The sequence below is a fragment of the Diaporthe citri genome (genome assembly GCF_014595645.1).
Source record: "Diaporthe citri strain NFHF-8-4 chromosome Unknown scaffold_1, whole genome shotgun sequence".
In the NCBI taxonomy this organism is placed as follows: domain Eukaryota; kingdom Fungi; phylum Ascomycota; class Sordariomycetes; order Diaporthales; family Diaporthaceae; genus Diaporthe; species Diaporthe citri.
The window spans coordinates 6284753-6299026 of record NW_025064846.1 but is presented as its reverse complement, the minus strand read 5'-3'; the positions used below and the strand labels follow the sequence as shown (position 1 = coordinate 6299026).

Genomic DNA, 14274 nt, shown 5'->3' with positions numbered 1-14274 from the left:
GCCCGTCCCGGTTCGGAGCCTGCATGCGAGCTCACCCATTGTCTGGGACCAATTCAACCATCGGGTTTCTCGAACGTGCCGGCCGTGTGGCGTAATGTGCAGGCCAGCCGACTACTGCGCTGTATTTGCAATGCAGGCAAGACCACATCACGACATGGGCACCTGTTGCTTCTTCACCAACCCCACCCGGAGCGCCTTACAAGACATGTTCGTGGCGCTTGGCCGTCAACCCGCCCGCCGGGCTAATGCAGCATATCAACGGCTGGCGTCTAGCCGCATCTCTTGTGCATAACCGGCCGCCCACGCTACACTGCATCTGTATGACAAGCTGTTGCTCGCGTATCTAGCCACGAACTGTTGGGGGTGGTTCACGGCGTTGTTCAAGTTAGGCTGACGTTGGGCCGTTTCACGACTATTCTGTAGCCTACATATGCATGATCTGTCACTCGGGCGATCCCAACCAGGGCTATGCAGTGCAATCCTGCGCCTCACCGGTGCCACGGCGGACGTCCCCCCCGCCGGAAACCACTCGCCTCCGGATCACAACTAACCACCTCGGCCTGCAATTACAAAACATCTAACAGAGTTGAACACCCAGCTTTAAGGAATGGATCAATTCGAATTGACAAATCAGGGTTAGCCACACTCTCTGTAAGTCACAATAGTCACACAGACATGCTCCCCCGCCCGTCCGACGTGACGAGGCGTCGGGGCCGACTGTTTTGACTCCGGAGGGCATGGTGGCTGAGATAGATTGTTTGTGCATAATGCTCATGCAGACCACCAGACAGCGCGATCGATCTAGTTGGCTGGTCCGCAATAGGCTGAAGCCTCGCGATCGTGCCTTGTGGAAATCACAGGTTGGTCACTAGGAGGAGCCCCATGAACGCCCATTCTCCGTGGCTGTTGTCCGGGCGCAAACATGTGAAGAATACCGCAACTTGTGGGAATTTATTTGGCTTCCCAGTTTTTACGCCCTCGTGTCACCATCAGCGATGGTTTCCATTTTGTTTCGTCCGCCTGGAGAGATTGAACGAAAGAACGAAGATCCTTCTGTTGTTTGCGAAGAGTGGAGCAGGTTGACCCTGGAGCCTGGTCGAGCCCCCCTCCTTCCCGAAACATCACGCTACCATCGACACTGGGATATGCCAAGCGGGCAGCGCCAAAAGGGCCAGGATTCCCATCCAAAGTCTACATCAAGGATCTTTCTCTCGAATGCCCTTCCCGGTCTGTCCAGCTCCGTGCTCCGGTGACTCGTCCGCCGAACTCTCCCTCCCGGCTGCGGTTTGCGACGGCTCTTCGGTCCGAGCTTCTACCACGGTGCCCTCCTCGGCGTCTTTTTGTCGCTTGCGTCTCTCCTTCTTGCTCTTCCTCTCTGCGAATTTGAACGGAATGCCAAGCTCCTCGTGCTCCAGTGCGATGTCGTTGAAAGTCTTGCCCTGCTCTTTCGCTTGTTTCCGGACCTTGTATGTTCTGATGAGCCAGATGAAGTGGGAGGTGAAGATACCAAGTTCTAGTATCACACTGAGCAATTTTTAATGTCAGTCCTTTCCCCAAGGTACGTGGATGATGTTCTCTGGAGCAGCCCGACTTACCAGATGATATACAGCACACCTCCTAGCACGTCAAACGTGTTTTGTGCAACTGTGAGAGCTCATGTTAGCCGGTTTCCGCAAGCCCCGTGTAGGCCTGGATGAGGAAAACTCAAACGGGACAGGCACATACCCAGTGCCATAAGCGAGAAGAAGGCGCCGCTCCAGTCCATCGCCAGGAAGACCTGCCGATCTGTAAGTTTTCAAGAGCCGTACCTAGCAACCACACGTAACAGGACGAGGAGAAACAACAAACCCAGTTGATACCGATAACCCTGCCCCTTCTTTTCCAAATCTCGCCGTAAGGCGGGAGGAGGCCTGCAGCGAGAAGTACAGATGCCGCTATACCCACAACCAGCACCGGCGTCTCATTGCCTTCAAGGTAGATTGGCTATTCCCATTGTCAGCAATGATTTTTATTTTTTGACCACACTGAACATACATAGGAGAGCATCACAAGAAATTGTAGAAATATTCGTGTATTTTCGCCGACTTCAGTTTTCTTTCTATTTCATAACGCAAATATGATATTAGGGACTGCACTCACCCGTAAAGTCAGGATCAAAGCAGCCTCAATGCCGGCACACGCAGCGGTGACGGCGACGCCCACCAGCGCCGCGGTCCAGGCGCGCCACCGGCGGCCGTAGACGAGGACCTGGGCCCAGCTGACGAGGCAGAGCCCCATGAAGCACTGTGGCTGGACCTGGATGGGGACGTTGAAGTTCTGGATGATGCTGTAGGCGCCGAAGGGGACGCCGCATATCGCCCACAGGAACATCATGGAGCCCGGCAGGCCGTCCGTGGACTTGGTGCGCCAGTTGGTCCATATCTGCGGCACGAGCTGGACGCACCACAGGATCGTTCCTATCGTCCCGAGGACCGTCGCCGCGACCGGGATGGAGGACTGGGGCGCCATGGTGCCTTTTTGCCTGGTTCCCTCGGGAGGGGAGAGGAGAGGTGAGAAAGCGGCTGCGGCAGCATGTGCGACCGCCCTGAGGTTTTGGGTATGGGACTGTCAGTGGGCTGGATATAAATGCTGCTTTTATACCCGTGGAAAATGTGGGACTGCACGGTGCCGGATCGGCTTGTTTTCTGGCTCCAGGTTGTTGTCTTTGGCAATAAAAATGACAACTTGTATGTGATTTTGCGCGACTAGTATCTCCGCGTGATTGTCAAGGTCTCGCGCAATATCATCGACGAAGAGTGATGACATGGCGTAATAGGAAGCCTAGCAGTCTAATTCCCCAGATGAGTTCCCAGGTAGTCCGGACTAAGGACCGAGTATCGGACCATTTACCCGTGCGAGAATCACGCAGGCGGACTTATATAATGAACCCGGGCCAAAAAACAAAAAAAAAACACAGAACTATCGTGCCCAGAGAGTTTGTGCCCAGGGGCCGACTCAAACCCAAACGGAGAAGCTTATGCGCCCATCCACCGAGGCGGCCAGCTGTAGATGGGGGCCGGCCGTGGTGGTTGAAACGGGAGCCAAAAGTATCGCGGCAGAGGTGGTGTAGACCAAGAAGCATACCGGCGAGTGAGTCTGCACGGGCGAGCCTATCTGTCGACAGGCATATTTCTTCGTCCAACCCCACGCTGCGCCGATCCATCTCATCAGGGGACCTTTTCTCGTTGTTGTCGTTGGCCGTGGAACCTCCGGCGACCCCCCTTTGAACTGTGTCGATCCGGCCGGGTGGGCATTTTTCCCTCACCTCTCACGATCCTTACTCAATGCAGCCTGGGCCCGGCTGCAAGTCAGTTGTGCGCCCGTAGAGGGGTCCGCCCGCCCCACTCGTGCCCTTCTCTGCTGGCGCTGCTCCGCGCCCATGCTCCAGTATTCTCTTTCCTCCTACTGTGGTAAGCTTTGATGATGACGCTCGATGGGCCCCGGGGACGGGTTTGCCGATCGCGGTCCGGGCTAGGGAATTTACCTAGTGTACAGTAGTGCTGCGGTGCTCTAGCCGAAAGGGGCTGGCTGTATTTGATGGATGAGAACGAGGCGGCTCTTCTTCTGGGCATCGCAGAGGTTTTCGGGCATGCAGGAGGCGGACATATGTGTATCTTGTATCAAATGACAAGCGGGCAATCATTTTAAATGCAACCCATCAAGGTGTGTATGCAGGCTATTGGTGTCTTGTGATCCTCACACTGTGTTTATTGAGCTATGGAGGCTGCCTCTCGCGCAAGCGCATGCACCGGAGACCTGAGAAACACAGTCTGGTGACTGACACAACACAGTGCAGCGTACAGAATTTCCAGCCTTAGCAACGCCGGCTCTCAAATTTTCACTGTGGCTAGACAATTACAAAATCTCATGTACCAAATCAGTGCAATTTTCACAAGTGATCCCATTGGTCTTCAGTCCCAAAAAGTACACAACAGAACCAAAATTCAAAACCACATCTCACTCTTCTGAAAAAGAGATCATACTCACAGGATTGAAATCGACCGTAGGCGCTGTTCGGTCATCGCCTTACCCCGTGCTGCACCTCATCTGGAGACCAAGACAAGGGATTCTGCTTTCCACTACGACCCACGATGTCAGGACCACCCGCTCCTGCGCCATCGGCGGCATCCAAGGCCAAGTCGAAGAAGAGGAAGGCGCAGGACGACTCACAGCCCGCGGGTGCTAAGAAGCAAAAGGCCAGCAAGCACGAGGAGGACGAGGGCATGCTCGACCTTGAGGCAGGAGTGAACATGGCCTTTGTCAGGATGGACCCCCAGCTCCTTGCAGACCACGTCGCCAGGCAGACGAAGCGGTTCGGCACAGACCTGAGCTCCGTGGAGCTGAGCGACCTGTACATCAGCGCGAACGCCGTCAGGGACACCACAGACTTCGCCAAGGTGAGGGTAAAGGAGAGCTTGCCCGACTTCCTGGAGGAGTTCGCGCCGGGGCCCGATGAGAAGGATGCCAAGGCTGTCGAGAAGGAGAGAAAGAGGCTTGGGGATGCGCCGCCCAAGGTCGGGGCGCCTCACACCATCATCGTGGCAGGCGCTGGGCTGAGGGCTGCCGACTTGGTGCGTGCGACGAGGAAGTTCCAGAAAAAGGGGAACGTGGTTTCAAAATTGGTAAGTCTTGTGGTGTGTTCCGCGGAAGGAAAGGAGTGCTCTGTCAAGTGCAGTTGCTGACACAGTTTCTATCAGTTTGCAAAACATTTCAAGGTCGAGGAGCAGGTGCAGTTCCTCAAAAAGAGCAAGACTGGCATCGCGGTAGGAACTCCTGCGCGCTTGGAGGCCTTGCTCGACAACGGTGAGCTCCTTCCCCTCTTGAAGTCAGTAACACCGAGGGTTTGCTAATATGTCTGGCAGGTGCACTCTCAATCGAGTACCTGAAGCGCATCGTGGTTGATGCTTCCCACATTGACCAGAAAAAGAGGGGCATCATGGACATGAAAGACACAATGATGCCTCTTTCCCGGTGGCTGACGAGAAATGAGTTCAAGGAGAGGTACGCGGCCAAAGAGAAGCCTCTGGATCTTCTCTTCTTCTGAGCCTACGACAGCTGTCGCGACCAGTATGATGCCTGAGAAATGGCTCTGAACGTCTCGCAGGGAGACATCGGCCAGGTGACTGGAATAATGGGTAGTTCACCCATTCAATCGACCACATACGGGGCAATTAGGTATTCAGCCAGGACAGGATGACGCCTCGTGGCTGGTGCAGACATATTGTGGGTGTTGGTACGGGGGAAGGCATCAGAGTTGCCCAGCAGTTATGGCTGCCTGCTTCCTCCCTTTTCCGACCAGCTCAAGCTCGAGACACCACACTTGGAAGGCGACATAGAAGTACTCCCAGTCGTGCGTTAGGAAGCAGCAACGCCTGCCTGCGGTGTCAGCGGAACCCGGGAACTGGTGAGTCCCGAGATTCACCGTCTTCAACATCACCACAGAGTCGATGTACAAGACCAGTGCACGAAGAAGGACACACCGCAATTGCTGTCAATAACAGATAGCAATCTCATTTCGTCCATCGGACCATCAGATTTGGTTCTCCATACTGGATCCCACGGGAAGATGAGCACTTCAACACTACCAGGTGCCTAACATGGTGGCACTGGCTGCGGGCATGTTGCACGTCTGTTCCTTCCCACCTGGGCAGTTGAAAGAAGCATCTGCTCGACACTGGTCTCCTGGTCTCTTGCCACGTCGCAACCCGCTCTTTACTCGAAATGGTTGCACATCCGGCAGGAAGGCACGCATTCGTTCCAATGTTTTCCTCAAGACTTCATCTCCCCTCGAAGGACTGTTCTGCCTTTCTCCCTCTTCTCTTCTCTTCTCTTCAACAACATCCATCCATCCGCCGCCCACCATCTCAAAACACCATCTCAGTCATCACCAAAAACCTACAACCAACACGTTTATTGGACGTCACTCATTCTTGGCTTTTTTGAATCGTGTCTGATTGATTCCTTGATTTTCTCTTCTTTTCTTCCACAGGCATTGCTTGCTCGCTTGCTGCCCTGTTTACATCGACGCTCTTTTTTGGAGATCATCTCTTCGCGAGTAGCAATTCGATCGATCCTCTCCTCTCTCTTCTTGCGTTTGGCCCGGATCACCCGTCGACTCCCCAATCGTTCAACATGCGTCCCACCATTCTCTTGACAGCAGGCGGTCTCTTCACCACTCAGCTGACTTGGGCCCAACTTCTGCCCACCTCTACTGCCGCCAAACTCCCTCGTTCGTTCTCTTTTGCCTTGGACTCCTCTGCCGTTTCTGCCGTATTACTGACACGCGACCAGACATTGAAAATGACACTCCCAACACGCGGGATGCTCCTCCTGCCCAGTTTGATCCTGAAAGCCTGGGCTTTCCTCATACCCTCGACATGAGCCCTACGTCGCCTGAAGTCCATCTTGAGATCAACATCCACGTTGACCCTGTCCCATCTATCGACACCTTGAGCGCAACGTCGGATCTCACCGTCACAGCCCTCTCTGCACCAACTGGTTCCACCGTCGTCACAGTCACATCCATGGCTGGTGTCGTCTCTGTCTTTTCGGCTTCTGGACCGACTTCCCCTCCTCCTTCACCTGCTAATGCTGCAATCCTCTCCGTCCCTACTGGTCCTGTCAGCCTCGCCGCACACCTCCGTGCCACCAACAGCTCACACATCCTGGGTGATGCCAAGCTCTCTCCAGAGGGAGAGAAAGACGTCTCCCACCTCATGGACGGCGACTGCAATGATGGCGGCTTCGGAAATGGAGCCGGCCTCGGTGGTCCTGGTGGCCTCGGCGGTCCTGGCGGTCTGGGTGGTCCCGGCGGCCTGGGTGGTGCAGGCGGGCTCGGCGCTGCTACCACTGTGACCGTTCTTGCCGTTCCTGCGGGCGGAAGTGGCCTAGGTGCAGGCGGCCTCGGTGGCAGTGGTCTTGGTGGCAGTGGTCTGGGAGGCAACGGTCTTGGAGGCAACGGCCTCGGTGGATCTGGACTCGGAGGCAACGGAGCTGGAGCCTACGGAAGCGGCTCTGGTCTTGGTGGCAATGGAGCTGGGGCATATGGAGGTGGTTCTGGTCTTGGTGGCTCTGGCCTAGGTGGTTCTGGCCTAGGTGGTTCTGGCCTAGGTGGTTCTGGCCTAGGTGGTTCTGGCCTAGGTGGTTCTGGCCTAGGTGGTTCTGGCCTTGGAGGCGGCAACGGAGCTGGGGACTGCGGAAATGGCAATGGTCTCGGCGGCTCTGGTCTCGGCGGCTCTGGTCTCGGCGGCTCTGGAGTCGGAGGCGGGCTCGGCAACGGCCTCGGAGGTGCACATGGCCTTGGCAACGGTCTCGGCGGAAATGGTCTCGGGGCTGGCGGACCTGCGACAATCACGGTGCTGGCTTCTCCTGGTGGTGCCGGCTCTGGGATTGGAGGTTCAGGCCTCGGGGGCTCTGGTCCTGGAGGCTCCGGTCTTGGAGGCTCCGGTCTTGGAGGCTCCGGTCTTGGAGGCTCCGGTCTTGGAGGCTCCGGTCTTGGAGGCGCAGGCGGCCTTGGTAGTGGCCAAGATTGTGACGGCCTCGGTGGTTCAGGACTCGGCGGCTCAGGACTCGGAGGTTCAGGACTCGGAAACGGCAATGGCCTCGGCGGCAACGGAGGCCTCGGCGGTCTGGGAGGTCTCGGTGGAGTATCTGGGCCAGCAACAGTCACAGTCCTCGCTTCACCCGATGGGGGGCTCGGTGCCGGATCTGGTCACGGTTCTGGCAACGGACTCGGTGGATCGGGCCTTGGAAACAACGGCAACGGCAACGGCCTGGGTGGATCAGGTTCCGGAGCTGATGGCTGTGGAGGCGGCCTGGGCAGCGGCAACGGCATCGGATCAGGCGGTGCAGGCGGCCTGGGCGGTGGGCTCGGCGGCAACGGACTCGGCGGCAACGGCGCGGGCGGTGCCATCGTCTCGACCGTCGCTGTCGTCACCATTCAGGGAGGAGGGATTGGCGCTAGGACGCTTGAGGGTGCAGGAGACTCGAGTCTGGCCTATGCAACGCAGCCGGCTTACTCTGCGGCGTACATCGCGCAGTCCTCAGCTTCTGATGGACGAGGCCCATCATCTCACCTGGCCCTTGCTGTCTAGGCCGCGGCAGTGTTCGGAATGTACACTCCACTGTCGACCCTTCTCGGAGTCTGATCGCCACCATCCACTGCCAACAGACAACAGGTTTTCCTCTCGCAACATCGCGGGCCCTCGATGCCACTTCGACCGCTTGCCGTTTCCTCTCGACTCTTATCTCTTACACCACAACACGACTTTGGCGCGGCGGATGGGATGGCTTGGTTGTTTTATTCTTCGAATCTTATGGAAAGGAGACCAGGGAGTGTCAGAGTAATGGGGAGGCTTCTCGTTTGCGGTCATGTATTCAGCTTATGGGTGTTCGTTCTGCTCAGACATGATAGACTTCTAGAAACGCCACAACAATGTTAGATGCTGCTGCTGCTTATGGCTACGAAAAGACATTTGCATCACCGTCCAAGAGTCCCCGTTAATTGGATGTGCTCTCGCTTGAGATGTTCGTTCGCTCACAGAGGTAGATTTAGACAGGCGATGAGCAGCAAGCAATTTAGACCAACCCCAAACGCTTGGTCTCAGAGACTACATTATGGGCCGTAGATTCAATGCCAACCACTCGGAGAATTTGCATGGGATTAGACAGGGTCACGGAAGTCGGCCAGATGTTCGGGGCTGTGTGCCCATCGTAACAATATTGCACAACCAATGAGCAGACATGTGTAGGCTGCGCTCAGATGAGAGGTGAAGTTGCCCATCAATGGAGGTTGCAGTCCTTCTGGTGTTTTTTGTCGTGGCAACAAGCACTCCAGGGTCTTCGGAGCACATACAGCGGTGAGACATCATCAAATAGGGTGCTGCCTCAACACGTCAAAATTATACGCCACTCCATGTGATGGATTTGAGCTGTAAAATTCATGTAAATACAGACAACGAGACTGTGATCATCATTCTTGCAAGTGGTCATGGGTCCTGAAGATAGGGTGTCGGCTTAGTGGATTTGGGCTTATCTTATCTAACCTGCACTGGGCATAATTGCCCCAAAAAAAAATCCGAGTCCCAATTTATTTTCCTCGACGGCAGAATTCCCTGCTTCGATTTGCTCCCAACCCAATTCGCAAAACCTCCGGTGGCGTCCCTCTTTTTTTTTTTAATTCATTCAATTCCACCAACTATTACACGACCATTACAGGTAAAAATGGCGAGGACAGCAGAGTCAGCCGCCCTCAAAGCAGAGAAGTCATCGAAGAAGCGCAAGCTCAGCGACGTTGAGGACCCTGTCGATCAGCAGGAAGCCGACGACAAAGCAGCGCGTAAGGCTGCTAAGAAGGCGAAGAAGGAGGCCAAGGCAAAGGAATCAGGCGAGCCACTCGCAAGCGACAAGAAAGAGAAAAAGGAAAACAAGGACAAGAAGACCAAGAAGACGAAGTCTGAGCCCCAAACTCCCAGCGAGGAGGACGCAGTGAACGAAGATGCTGCGAAGATAGAGAAGAAGAAGAAAAAGGCCGAGAAGGCACAGAAGAAGCTCGAAGACGCGGGCAAGAAGCCCAAGGGAGAGAAGAAGGCTTCCAAGAAGTCCAAGGAGCAGGCTGAGGAAGACGAGGGACAGGAGCCCGAAGATGCAGACGAACCTGAGGATGAGTCTGCCGAGCAAGAGGAAGGCGCAGCGAAGCGCGAGAAGTTTATCTGCTTCATTGGTACGCCTCCCTTGGCACCTTGTCAGTCATAACCTATACATACTAACCTCATCGCTCCACTACACAGGCAACCTCCCCTTCACAGCGACCAAGGCCGACGTGGAGGCGCACTTCGCGTCGCTCAAGCCGAGCGCGGTGCGGCTGCTGACGGAGAAGGGCAGCGGCGGCAAGTCGCGGGGCATCGCGTTCGTCGAGTTCGACAACTACAGCCACATGAAGACGTGCCTGGCCAAGTTCCACCACACCGAGTTCGCGGATCCGCAGGGCGGCGAGGCGCGGCGCATCAACGTCGAGCTCACGGCGGGCGGCGGCGGCAAGACGGCGGCGCGCAGGGACAAGATCACGGCCAAGAACGCGAAGCTCAACGAGGAGCGCGCGCGCCGCATCCAGGCCGAGGAGGAGGCCAAGGCCCTGGAGGGCAAGGGGAAGTCGAAGAAGAAGGACAAGGAGGGCGGCGCCGCCGCGGAGGAGGAGTCGCAGCAGCCCGAGCAGCAGGACGAGGACTGGGTCCACCCTAGTAGGAGGGCGCAGATGAACTCTGGCGAGGCCGACGATGCGGACGACTTTGACAGCGGCACCCGGGGCGGGCGAGGCGGTCGCGGGGGCAGGGGTGGCCGTGGAGGCCGCGGAGGTCGTGGGGGACGTGGTGGGCGAGGAGGCCGCGGGGGTCGTGGATCGCGCCGGTGGTAAACGGACGGGCCACTTGTTCCTGGCTGGGGGTTCGTAGGGTGATCCGGGCGGATGGTCACGCCTTTTCCTTGCGGCCCCGCCCCCAGGTCCGGGCCCGGAGCACGGGGGTGAGCGGAATCAGAGACGCCCTTCCAAGTCTAATAACTGTGCATGACCTGCCGGTCGCTCTCTACTGGACTCATCTGCTCTACTACGGACACCACCACTATTGTTTGAGGGCGGACCTGTTGCTCGAGAAACAGGCCAGGCGGCAAAAGTGGCAAAGTGAGACCACGGAGATTTTCCTCCGCCTCGAAGGCATTTGCGCGGAGGGTTGGGGACGATCGAATCACCCGAGCTAATCTGGCGAGAAACTTCGACAGACAGTTCTGCGAGTGAGGCGCGGACGATCAAAGTTAGCCGCTCCTCGGACGACACCGGGCGCTCAGTCTGCATACACTCTATTCCTGGCTCAATCTCAACAGCAGCGGGGGATACTTCGGCGCAGGAGAAGAAGCCCTCGATTAAAGTTGCCCAGTCGCGCAGCTCCGAAGTGGCAGGCAAGCTGCGCACAGTGGCCCTGATGCGCCACGACGTGGTGAGGTGATGGTGGTCACTTGACAGCCAGTGGCACCCTGAGAAGGTTATTGAACCCCGTGGATTCTACTTTACTCCTGGGATCCGCATGGCAATGATACCCCTAATATCCCCAAATCAACTGAATAGACAGCGTGTAGAGAGTGAGACACGCATGATAAAAAATGTTTTAGATGATACTTTCCTTTCTACGCAAAACTCCGACGAAATCATCACGTTTCCCATCTCTCTTGCAGCCGTGCTGGGGATCAAAGGTGGTGATAGTTGGTTTGACATGTAGGTTTCCATCCCTAATGACCATTTCCTTTGGGAGAAAAAGAGACAACATCGCAGCCCTTCCTCCATTTCCGTATTCCTCGGCTATCTACAGAAAAAGCAAACATCAAATCGTGGATATCCTTTGGTGACTGGCGTGAAATGCCCATTCTGCTGAACAGATCGCGAGAAAGCAAAAAGCAACGGCGGGACGAGGTTCAAAGTCTGGTACCTCGTGCTCCAGATAAGTCGGGCCCGGCAGAGCTGGGACAGTGCGATTTCCGCGAGAGCCAAGCGCGGTGGGCAGAGACAAGTGAATCCTGGCCGCGCGCCGCTCTGGCATGATATAAGCCGTGGATTGTAATATAACCTGGTCCCCGTCTCCGTTTCTCTCCAAGTCCAGCTCGTGACGTGCCAGCCGTAAAGGAACACGCAATACAAGCGTTTCGCCAAGTCCGTCCCTTTCCGCCCTTCTATTTGACCGACGCTCGAGGTGTTCGACCCATCCGTCCTTTCTAGAAGCTTTCCCATCCGTGGCACAGAAGGGGCATATTAAACAAGTTCGGTCGACAGAGCGACAGGCTTCGGTTCGAGTTCGACGCTTACAGGATGGTGCACTTCGACTTCTTGGGCTTGGTGGGTTGAGGCCTGGGGTTGAGGACAGCACTAGGAGAGCGTTGGTTAGCGTTGCGATTCTCCCAAGACCACGGGATTCGCCCTCGCGGTTGAGCTTCAACTGTCATACCGGATGGCCTCGTCGAAAACACTTTTCAGGTTCCGTTGGGTGAGAGCAGAGCACTCGAGGTACTTGTGAGCCTTGATGTCCTTGGCGCACTTGAGCGCCTCGTCGTACGATACCGGCTCCATCCTCTTCTGTCGGAGACTTTCAAGCGTCTGCTGGTCTTCCCGAAGATCGAGCTTAGTTCCAACGAGTATGATAGGGATGTTGGGCGCATGGTGGTTGATCTCTGGGAACCACTGTCTCATTCATCAGTATGCTTTTCCTTGTGGCCTCGGCCAACCCATCTAATGTGGTAGGCTAGCAGGGAAGTCGACGAACCTTGGCCCTGACGTTGTCAAAGGATGGCGGGCTGACAATGGAGAAGCAGATGAGGAAGACGTCTGTCTGAGGGTAGGAGAGCGGTCGCAGTCTATCGTAGTCTTCCTGTCCAGCGGTATCCCACAGTCCCAGGCTGATTGGCTTTCCATCAACCATCACACTTGCAGAGTAGTTGTCGAAGCTGTTGCAGAGGCATTGTCAGAATGATGGTCACTAGTATAGTTGGTGGCTGCAGCAGAGCTGGAGTTGGATGTGAAGCTCGACCTGTGCCAGGGGCGGTCAACAAGGGCTGCGCTGTGCTGGCGTCACGTACACTGTGGGGATGTATTCGCCGGGGAAGGCATTTGTCGTGTAGGAAATGAGCAGACATGTCTGGAGGCACGGATGTCAGCACTTGATTGCAGGCGATGCCGATTGACGAGCTTGACTGACCTTGCCGACAGCACCATCACCTGTCACGACGCACTGCAGTTGATGATTTGCATGGTTAGCCCGACTTGCACAAGCCCCTCAGGAGGGAGGGGGGACGACAGCCACCTGCCATCCTTTGTCCTGGAGGTGGGTGCTGGAGCACAAACCTTCAGAGACTGAACCCCAGGTGCAGCCATGTTGTGTTAAGAGATGCACTCGGGAGTGCGACGATGTGCAAAGGCTGAGGTGGTGTTGAGCTTTCCAGGAGGTGGTGGGATGCGACGATGTCCTTGGTTGGGATGTGTCGGTCGGCAAGGTGGAGTTGAAGCAGGATTGGTTTGGGTTGGTTTGGGTTGGACTGGACTGGGCTGGACCGGACGGACTGGTTTGTGAAAGGCGGTCGCAGGTCGCAGGCAGGCTGGAGCAGGGCAGGGCAGATTGATTGGGAAGAAGGTCGAACAAGCACTTCTTTGTGATGCAGCAGAAGGTGGACAGGTTAAAGGGCCGGGAGCTATGTGGTTGTAATGCAATGTCGAAAGGTCACTGTCAAGATCCAAGCTGGGTGCTGCCGCATGAAAGTTAGAAACGTTTTGACACAGCCGGAACAGATTGATGCCGCAAGAGAGGACGGGTACCCGTACAGGCTGACGGAGAGGGAGGTGCAGGAGGAGCTGGTGTGCTGGTGCGGGCGGTTGAGAGGGAAGACCCAGGGTCAGGCAGGTGGGTAGGGTAAACGGTAGGTACACAGCGCCAGAAGCAGCAGATGGGGACCGGCCCTAGGCCGACTAGCGGGTAGCAGGACGGGTGGCTAGCGGACCACCTTGAGGAGCTCGAAGGGGTCAAGGCGACCGCGCGAGATAGGATGTACCTGTAGACCGCGGTTGTATGACGGCGCTACCTAACCTAGACCAGCAGGTACCCGACCCGATATGCCAAAGTGGGGTGGGGGGAGTGGGAGTGTGAACTTGAGGAGGGGACACCCCAGGTGCCTCGTCGTTCTCGCCCTGTGCAGATCAAAACGACCTGAGAAGTGCTGAGGGGAATGGTGCAGCAGAGGTAGAGGAGGGCAAGAGCAGCAGCAGTAGCAGCAGCAGCAAGAGACCGGGCAACAGGCAGGCAGGCAGCGAGGTTAGACGAAGGAAATGGGAATACTGAGTAGCAACATACCGATGGAGATGGAGATGGCCGGATAGAGATGCACACAGAAAAGGCGGCAGATTGAGCCGGCTGTTCCCTTTTCCCTGGGTTGTTTGGAGAAGGAGGAAAAGAAAAGCGATCAGCCTACAGGAAACAGAACAAGCTAAAGCTCTGGCCTGGCAGGTAGAAGCGCGGTGCTATGTATGTAATAATAATATGAAGAGCGTCAAGGTAGCAAATAGGAGATGCAACTCAAGGGGGCAAGCCCGTGCCTGGTTGAGCGATCTGTGAGGTTGCAATTCGTCTCGAAACGGCCAACGGGACGGAGATCCTGGTGGGGACCGAGTCCCAATTATCCTGTCCTCTATAACGGCCGCCAAAAGCT

General features: G+C 56.2%; 5 protein-coding genes across 5 annotated transcripts; 3 read left to right on the top strand and 2 right to left on the bottom strand.

Annotated features, from left to right (window-relative positions):
• Nucleotides 1-1196: 1196 nt before the first annotated feature.
• Nucleotides 1197-2508, bottom strand: INS49_001671 (uncharacterized protein; the record flags this gene model as incomplete). The annotated part of the gene is made up of 5 exons (XM_043162495.1): nt 1197-1524; nt 1596-1644; nt 1726-1777; nt 1849-1983; nt 2140-2508. The coding sequence occupies 5 exons, from the start codon at nt 2506-2508 to the stop codon at nt 1197-1199; spliced, it is 933 nt and encodes a 310-aa protein (XP_043031001.1).
• A 1622-nt stretch (nt 2509-4130) lies between these two features.
• Nucleotides 4131-5083, top strand: INS49_001670 (uncharacterized protein; the record flags this gene model as incomplete). The annotated part of the gene is made up of 3 exons (XM_043162494.1): nt 4131-4661; nt 4737-4842; nt 4902-5083. 3 exons carry the CDS (start codon nt 4131-4133, stop codon nt 5081-5083), a joined length of 819 nt encoding a protein of 272 aa, XP_043031000.1.
• A 1088-nt stretch (nt 5084-6171) lies between these two features.
• Nucleotides 6172-8132, top strand: INS49_001669 (uncharacterized protein; the record flags this gene model as incomplete). The annotated part of the gene is made up of 2 exons (XM_043162493.1): nt 6172-6268; nt 6331-8132. The coding sequence occupies 2 exons, from the start codon at nt 6172-6174 to the stop codon at nt 8130-8132; spliced, it is 1899 nt and encodes a 632-aa protein (XP_043030999.1).
• Nucleotides 8133-9261: 1129 nt separating this feature from the next.
• On the top strand, nt 9262-11036 carry INS49_001668 (uncharacterized protein; the record flags this gene model as incomplete). Its single annotated transcript, XM_043162492.1, has 3 exons — nt 9262-9760; nt 9828-10406; nt 10813-11036. The coding sequence occupies 3 exons, from the start codon at nt 9262-9264 to the stop codon at nt 11034-11036; spliced, it is 1302 nt and encodes a 433-aa protein (XP_043030998.1).
• Nucleotides 11037-11883: 847 nt separating this feature from the next.
• Nucleotides 11884-12949, bottom strand: INS49_001667 (uncharacterized protein; the record flags this gene model as incomplete). The annotated part of the gene is made up of 6 exons (XM_043162491.1): nt 11884-11947; nt 12027-12259; nt 12342-12522; nt 12655-12713; nt 12774-12806; nt 12920-12949. The coding sequence occupies 6 exons, from the start codon at nt 12947-12949 to the stop codon at nt 11884-11886; spliced, it is 600 nt and encodes a 199-aa protein (XP_043030997.1).
• Between the last annotated feature and the right edge of the window lie 1325 nt (nt 12950-14274).